At 39.0% G+C, this 9,043-nt stretch overlaps 1 protein-coding gene across 1 annotated transcript in view; it reads right to left on the bottom strand.

The window, feature by feature from the left end:
* Positions 1-9,043, bottom strand: part of FAM114A2 (family with sequence similarity 114 member A2) — a 29,667-nt gene that overhangs the window by 14,690 nt on the left and 5,934 nt on the right. Inside the window, exons 4-9 of the mRNA XM_029942978.1 lie at positions 8,506-8,598; positions 7,183-7,274; positions 5,940-6,074; positions 5,272-5,430; positions 4,294-4,417; positions 2,350-2,429 (exon numbers count right to left, since the gene is read on the bottom strand). Coding sequence (XP_029798838.1) covers positions 2,350-2,429; positions 4,294-4,417; positions 5,272-5,430; positions 5,940-6,074; positions 7,183-7,274; positions 8,506-8,598 — 683 coding nt within the window. The remainder of the gene's footprint in view (positions 1-2,349; positions 2,430-4,293; positions 4,418-5,271; positions 5,431-5,939; positions 6,075-7,182; positions 7,275-8,505; positions 8,599-9,043) is intronic.

Genomic DNA, 9,043 nt, shown 5'->3' with positions numbered 1-9,043 from the left:
AGAGCAAACTGAGGGTTGATGGGGGAGAGGGGAAAGTGGGTGATGGGCATGGAGGAGGGCACTTGTTGGGATGAGCACTGGGTGTTGTATGTAAGCCAATTTAACAATAAATTATATTTAAAAAATTTAAAAAAAAATGTCTACTCACATTTAGGCTCTTTCCATGTGGGTAAGACATTTTAAGACCAACAAATATCTTGCTCTTCATCATAACATCCCCCCTAGATTTAGCATCTATCCATGATTCTAAATGTCCACCAACTGATGAATGGATAAAGAAGATGTGGTATATATATATACAATGGAGTATTACATGGCAACAAGAAAGAGTGAAATCTGGCCATTTGTAGCAAAGTGGATGGACCTAGAGGAGTCATGCTAAGCGAAATAAGTCAGGCAGAGAAGGACAGATACCCTATGTTTGCACTCATAGGTCTAACAGGAGAAACCTATCAGAGGACCATGAGAAAGGGAAAGGTAGGGGAAAGAGTTAGGGAAAGGGAATGAGGCAAATCATGAGAGACTCTTGAACAAACTGAAGGCTGAAGGCGGGGGAAGGGGAAAAGGGGGTGATGGTCATGGAGAGGGGCACTTGTGGGGAAGAGCACTGGGTGTTATATGGAAACCAACTTGGTAATAAACTATTTAAAAAATTAATTAATTAATTAATTTTAAAAAAGTCTACCCACAGAAAGTTTACTAGCAGCACAGTAAAAACTTCGTAACCATACAGTGAGAAATCAGACAGCACACCATGATAAGGGGAAGACGGACATTGTGCAGCCTAGGAAGGATATAATACTGCTAATGAGGTCTCTTGCCTGTGAATGCATAACCTGACTTTAATTATAAGAAAACATCAGACAAAACCCAAATCAGAAATATATTATTTTTATATGGGCGGGGGATGGGGGGAGCAGTTTGTATTTCTTATCATAAAAGACAAAGAAAAGTGAGAACTACTTCAGATTAAAAGAGACTCAAAGTATATGACAAATAAATACAATTCGTGACTATGTACTGGCTCCAACATTAGAGGAAAAAATACAATACAAAGGACATTGCTGGGCCAATTGCCAAATCAGAATGTGGACAAGAGATTAAATAAAAATATAGTATCAATGTTAAATTTACTGATGATAATTACTATGATTACCTACAGAATATCTGTATTCTAAGCAGGTATACATTGAAATATTTATGAATAAAGGGCTATCATGTTTGCAATTTATTCCCCAATACAGTCCCAATAATAATGTGTGTGTGTGTATGTGGTGCATATGTATGGAGAGAAGAAGGGGAAGAAGAGGGGAAGAAGAGTGAGTGGGAACAAGAGAACAAATGCTCAAGCATGAATGATTAAATGTATAAAGTAAAATGTTAACAACAGATGTATTTGCATAAAAGACATACAAATTTATTTGCATTATTTGTGAAACTTTTCTCTAAGTCTGATATTATTTCCAACTCAAAAAACATGATTATACAAGCTAAAAAATGCTGTAGTCAAGTGCTGCAGTGGAGATGAGGAAGCCAGCTTCCTGGGGGTGACTGAAAAGCATGGGGAGTGCAGCCTTTTCACTGGGCAGGGAGAGCGGGATAACAAAATCAAGCATCACATTCCTTACCCTATGGTATGCAGGTGACTCTAGTGGCTATCCTGGCCAGGAAGCAATGTGTGCCTGCCCCTACCTGGTCCAGAGATGTTTCTGAAGACTGGGAGTGGTGGATGAAGAGACAGCAAGCAGCCCAAGACCCAGTGGGTAGTGTCCCATGAGCTGGACTGGCATATATGCTCTGAGTGCTGCTCTGGAAACAGGCCCTCCATACCCACTTTGACTAAAGGCCCTCCATGTTTCAAATGTGTGAAAATAGCTCAGGCATCACCATCAAAGACCCAGGCCTAGGCCAGGGGATGCTCATTTTCACATGCTAAATGGTCACTGGGCTGTGGGAAATCATTAACCTCCATCCAGCCCCATAAGGCAGGTGAGTCATATTCCATCATCCTTGGATCACTCAGAGCCCTGATAACACTAGGCCTCAATAGAGGTGAGCCCACTGGTATCACAAAGGCTGGTGAGCACTGCCAACACTGTGACCTGATTTGAGCTTTCAAATAAGCAAGGATTCCAAACGAAAACAGGTGAGGACGGCAGATAAGGGGGGGAGGCAGGGCAGATGTGAAATCTGCATGTTCACCTGCGAGAGGGTGGCAGGCACAAGGTATAGAACTCAGAATACAGCCCCCGAGTTGGTGACACCCTTGCCGGAAAGTTATAATCTTACATTCTTTATCCATTAAATCGACAAAAGTAAAAAAAGTGAAAATCACCAAGAATAACTTACTCTGGCAAGCTTCTCAGGTTTGGAGGAGACATGAAGCTGGGAAAATAGCTCTGTTACCTCTTTGGTAAAGTCTTCATCCCCTGAAAAAGCAAAAACAAAGAGATGACTCTGAATCCATACTAGGATGCATGTACCCCAATGGGTTCAAAAAGAATCCAACTGGAGTTCAGGGGGGAAAACAGAACTTTACCTTGTGGACATTTGTCTCATTTTTTTTAAGCCCTATTTTAGGATATACTTTAAAATGTAATATATTACTATAGTATTACATGTGGGTAATTTATAAACATCAAATATACATACATTAGTTCTAAGTGCTCAAAAAGACTTACTGCTTGCTAGGTGTTGATCAAAAAACATCTGGAGGCTGGCTCAGTGAGTAGAGCATGTGACCCGATCTCAGGGCCATGAGTTCAAGCCCCACATTGAGTGCAGAGAGTACTAAAAACATAAGTACCTAAAAAATGTTTGGAGGGTCACCTGGATGGCTCAGTTGGTTAATTGTCAGCTCAGGCCATGATCTGACAGTTTGTGGGTTCGAGCCCCACATCAGACTCTGCCCTGGAACCTGTTTTGGATTCTGTGTCTCCCTCTCTTTCTGCCCCTCCCCCACTCACATTCTGCTTTCTCTCTCTCAAAAATAAACATAAAAAAATTTTTTTAAAAGATTTGGAGATCCTGTCATGTACTCCCCACAGATGTGAGTAAAAAGTAGTTGTTGCATTAGAAGAAAAGTGCGAAGAAGGAAAGGGGGCAGGGATAGTGCTTTGCAGGGACCCTGGAGAGCCTGAGGCCTTCTCTTGCTGAGGAAAAGAGATCAGATGCATACGACAGAGGGGCAAGAACTAAGGATCTGACATGACCAATGAACATGACCAATGTCACCAGAACCAGATTCTGTGTTTTTCTCTCCCCTCTGTTATCATTGCTTTTGTCTTTTTTTTTTTAACATCTTCATTGAGCTATAATTAAATACCAAGGTCAGTGTTGCCTTTTCATCCAAAAGCACTGGGCAAAGCTGTTGGGAACAGCACTACACTGCTTTCTTCTCAGTCCTGATCTCTGGCAAACAGGTAGGGGAGAAAAATGTCATAGATACAAATCCATCTGTTCAGAAACTCCATTAAGAGTCCTCAGAATGGTATTTAAAGATCAGGTTTTCTGATTACTATGCAAAGCCAGATGTTAACTAAATTGAACAAATACTGTTAATGGTACTATGTACAAATAAATTAAGTTTGTAAATAACTGGGGATTGTCACATAGGGCTTAGTTAGGAACAACAGAGCAACTTAAGTAAATCAAGCTTAATTTATGGGTTTGCTGCTAAGTATAGACCTTTATGTATTTACTTAGGCCATCCTAATCACGAAAACAGCAGCCACCATTTGCTGACTGCTTACCATGTGTCATATCCTAAATATTTCGTTAGTTCTTATAACAACCTGAGAGAAATTAGCACTCTCTTCTTACAGCTGAGAAAACAAACATCGTTAAGTAATTCTCCAAGGTCACATGTCTTAGGAAACAGCAGATCTTGAATTTGAACCCAGGTCTAACCCCAAACCCATCCTTTTATCCACCATGCTATACTGTCTTCTCAATACTGTAGGACATAAGCTCATGGGGATGACCAGCCACATTGAGGCACAAATCTAACAAGGGAAACTCTCTAACCAAAAAAGCAGACAGAGATGTGAGCTACAAGATTAGACCTGGAGAAGCCACAAAGAGCTTGGGGGGGCAAGGGCAGAGTGAAGGGGGAGTGGGGCGAAAATATGCACATAAGGCCAACTGCTCATATCGATGCCTGGTCAGGGACAAGGCAGCAAAAAGTAAAGTCAGGCTAGTACAATTGGAGAGAAAATAATTTATCTCAAAGGCAATACACTGCATATGAACATGCTACATGCTTTCTACTCAAATGCTGGATTTTCATATTACCTTCTTTCTCTTCTTCCTCTTCCTCACAGAACTCTGCTAGGGAAAATGCTTCCTTGAGTTGCTCCAATTCATGTTTCAGAGTCTCTAATTCTTCTCCACTTAAAGAATTAAGAATAGATTTCACCTGAATGGATATAAAATAAAAAGCTGTGAGAGTAAGAAAGAAAAATAAAAACACTTTCAAATGAAGAAGAGACTATAGACCAAATTAAAATAAAAATTATGAGTGAGATGCCTGGGTGGCTCGGTTGGTTGGGCATCTGACTTCAGCTCAGGTCATGATCTCATGGCTTGTGAGTTTAAGCCCCATATTGGGCTCTGCACTGACAGCTCAGAGCCTGGAGCCTACTTCGGTTTCTGTGTCTCCCTCTCTCTCTTTGCCCAAGCCCTGCTTGTGCTCAGTTTGTCTCTCCTGCAACATTAAACAAGCATTTTTTTTAAAAAGTAAAAAAAAAAAAAAAATATGATCTCACCAGCCAATATAAACTATTCCTTAAGAACCTTAAGACAAGAGGCTAGTCACTATAAAAAGGTAGGGAGAATTTATACTTCCAAAATAATATAAGCCAGAAATATCTGGAAATTATTAGTGTTTAACAATGGCTGAGAAATTAGGGGGAAATGAAACAGTGTTGAATCAATTAGAAACAGGTAACTGTATCCAACTGGCAACTTAAACCAGAGAGACTACCAAAAAACAAAAACAAAAAACAAAAAGAAAAAGACCACGGCAAATTAAAACTTCTTGGTTAATCTTTTTTTTTGTTTAAATTTTGAGAAGTAACACTTGATTCATTGTATTTGTAGCAATTAGTTCAAACATTGTTTGTTTGTTTGTGTTGGTATAGCATTTTCAAAAAGAGTTTCAAGCCTCCTTGTGAAATACACTTCATCTTCCAACTGTACAGAAAGAGAAGAAACAATGCAGCACTCTTTTGCTTGGAGACCATCCATCTGAAATTTTTGGTTCGGAATTACCTTCATCTCACTTTCTCGGGAAAGCATCTCCAGAGCTTCTAGATGCGAGAGGCCTTGAAATTCATCAAAGAGTAGCCCATAATGAGTTTTCTTGTCTGTTTCCACGGTAACCTCATTGGAGGTCCACAGCTCTTCTTTCTCCTTTGCCTCTCGTAACACCTGAAAAAAAGATGGAGGATTACACTGCAGCAAATAATGAGAGCTCAAGGGTGAGTTCTGAGAGCTGAGACAGGAACAGTGCAGAGTACTGCTCTTTCATTCTTGGCACTGCAATGCAAATCTCACCGGCTAAGGAGCTGCTGGGGGAAAAATGATCACACGTAATTTGATCCTGGCCAGGGTAAATAACACCCAAGGAACCAGGTGTTTCTCTGAAAGTGCTTTAAACATTAATCTACTCAACAGCTCTGAAAGGGCTTGTCATCCTCTGCTGTAGTGACAAGAGGCTCCTGCAGAAAATAAAGAGTAGGAAATAAAACAACCGGGCATTTTTATAACCACTGGAGCTCCCCCCTGCCCCTGCCCCTGCCCCCCCCCCAAAGAAAGCCGTAACGAACATATCACTGAAAAGTTTTCGAAAGGAAATAAATATTAACAGGGTCTACCACCACAGGCAAAAATCAGATCAAAACAGAAACATGAAATAAACAGATAAAGACAAACAGTACCTGGGACAATGTAGAATTCCGGTTCATCAGACCCTTCGTTCTTTTAAATCCAGGATCCCCTTCTGCTATTACATCCATTGTCTTTTTCCCAATGAATTCTAAGGCATCCAAACCCCCACTGATTACGCTCCTTCCCTAGGAAACACATGCAACTTCATTACAATAATACTGAAAAAAGACATTGGCATGTTTTGATTATATAAAAGTGCTAACAATACCAAGCACCATCAAGAATAGGGAGCAACTAAAACAACCGTTCACTGCTTGTGGGAATGTAAAGGGGTACAACCACTTGGGCCAAATGTTTGTCAGTATCTACTACAGCTGACCATATGAATATCCTGACTCAGCAACTCAATGTATGCTTGCATACTCAACAGAAATGTATACAGAGGTTTATCAAAAGATATACAACATGTCCATGGTGGTACTAATTGTAAAAGCTAAAAGCTGGAAACAACCACAATACTCACCAACCATGGAATAAATGCTCTACAGTCACATAATAGAACACAGCAAAGAAAATGGAATACACCATACAAACCACACAATGGAGAAATGATACAAACATAACATTGAGTGAAAGAAGCCAAGTACAACTGAGTCCATACTGTATGATTCCATTTATGTGAAGTTTAAAAGCAGACAAAGTTAATCTATGACGGTAGAAGTGAGGATTATGGTCATCTCGGTGGGCAAAAGGAAAAATCAGAGATAGCTGGCAAGGGCACAGGGGGAACAAATAATGTACCATCATGTGGTTCCTTAGTCTGTGTTCATGCTGTGAAAATTTAAACTGAACACTTAGGATTTCACTGTTCTGCACATTTTACTTCAATAAGAAGCTAAAATTAAAAAGTACTAGTTATCCTCATGTAAGAAAGACATTAAGTTTCCAATAAAATCCTTTAGAAAATGTTTCTAATCATCTAAAGTTACTCAATTATGAAAAGAATGTTTGTAAAGCAGAATTTCCTAGGCCACCACTCTCCAAATTCATAGTCCATAAAATATCATGTGCATTGCCTATTACTCTTCAGCCTCTGCTCTCTCCTTTACTTCTTTAAAGAAAGTTTCCAAGTAGCTCTCACTCTTACCCCTGAGATCAAAGTGATTGATACTCACCAATTTGGACTCCTTTAAGAGTAATCAGTCCTCATGGCTTTTCAAGAAAAAGAGGGACAAAGAGACAGAAACCCACTGTATTCATAGAGGGGTGCAGACCACCATGCATTTTACTCACTGTGGTCTGAACAGCAGTAGAGATGGTTGAGAATACACCAAATGGCCCAGTCATTGGGGAAGAGTTTGCATTATCTTTGGCATTTGTCTCTCCTACAAGAGGAAGGGGATAGGTTAACATGAAGGGATGGTCTATTAATACTGTTGCTTTATCAGCATGTATGTGACTTTAAAAAATTAGAACCTGCTTCATACATAGAAGGTAGCCTTAGCCCCTTTTGTTTTATTATTTTAAACTACTTATTTTTAAATGAAAGCTAACATAGCTTTTCTTCATCTTCATTTCATTTAAAAAGTAGTATCTAGTCCTTTGAACAAACTACTGATATATATTACAACACACTCTATACTGTATGATTCCATGTATATGGTCTTCTGGACAAGGTCAACCTTTAGGCAGAAAACAGATCAGTAGTTGCCAAAAACAGAGTAATTGATGGGAGAACCACAAAGGGGCATGAGGAGTCTTTTGGGGGGGATGATGAAAATATTCTTGTATTTTGATTATCTATACAGATAAAGGAAATATTCTATACTGTATAATCACAATGGACGGTGAGCATACTGTGAAAACAGGACTGTATGTCAAAACACAAACTGTACACTTAAAAAGAATAAACTTCACTCTTATAAAGATGCAAATTATATATCTATATCTAATTTACATTTAGTCAGACAAATAAATTATAAAATCTATAAATCTGACTTTCTAAAATATGACATATTTTAAGTTTTATCCTAAAAAATTATGCATGTTGGAGAGAAAAAAATGAGACACTCAAAGAGAAGAGTGGGAGACAATGAAGCCCCTGAGAGATGGGACAATACTGGGGCCTTCTATTTTCTGGTCCCAGGCCACCTTGATCCCTGGTTCAAACTTCTGCCCTTGTGGCTTAAGTGAGAGTACACTGATCCAAACAGGGGTCCAAAATCAAATTTCACCCTCATAAAAAGTCAAACACAAAATAATAAACCCCCAAAATGAAACACATTAAAATATTTTTTGTGCCACAACAGGGTCAAATTCAGCTAACTTTTCTCAGGATCTTACTCAATTGTGCCAAACAGGACTAGGCAACTTTTATCTTCTAAACTCATGGTCTTATTTAATGTTTGGAACTATTCTCTGACATATAAAATATCATCCCATTTCACAGATGAGCCAAGTGGTTAAAGGACACAGACCTGTTAGTCGAAGTCCAATCCCCTTTCTCACCAGTCCCATGCCCTGAATATCAGACACTCAATAAATATATACTGAAAAATGAACTCAAGTGTTCTATTTTGACCCATAATTCTAGGTTTTAATGTTCCCTATACTAACCTGTTGCATGCTTGACTTCTGTTGAAATTTCACTGGGACTAGGAATTCCAAGAGAAGTCTCTGCCTTCTCAATGACATTTGAAATACCTTGGCCTAATAAGAAAAACAGTAACATTTTAAAATCTGAGTATTACTTACTATTAGTCACCAAAACTGAAGAAACAAATCTGCATATGTTTAAAATCACTGTAGCCACAGACATGTTATATTGACCATACATAACTAATGTTTGGGAGTGTAATCTTACCAAAACAAAACAAAATAAAACAAAACAAAACAAAAAATTTAATTCAGAACCACCACAGAATAGTTTTATATTAACAATTCTTGGTTAATGAGAAACTAATAAGAATGCTAATCAGAAAAGACTGCTAGAAATTCTGGGTATACTCCACCTCACACCAGTCAGAGTGGCTAAAATGAACAAATCAAGAGACTATAGATGTTGGAGAAGGTGTGGAGAGATGGGCACCCTCTTACACTGTTGGTGGCAATGTAAACTGGTGCAGCCGCTCTGGAAAACAGTGTGGAGGTTCCT

The sequence above is a fragment of the Suricata suricatta genome, chromosome 6, assembly GCF_006229205.1.
Source record: "Suricata suricatta isolate VVHF042 chromosome 6, meerkat_22Aug2017_6uvM2_HiC, whole genome shotgun sequence".
Classification (NCBI taxonomy): Eukaryota; Metazoa; Chordata; class Mammalia; order Carnivora; family Herpestidae; genus Suricata; species Suricata suricatta.
Note: the sequence above shows the minus strand (reverse complement) of the source record. Positions and strands in the feature narration are given on the sequence as shown.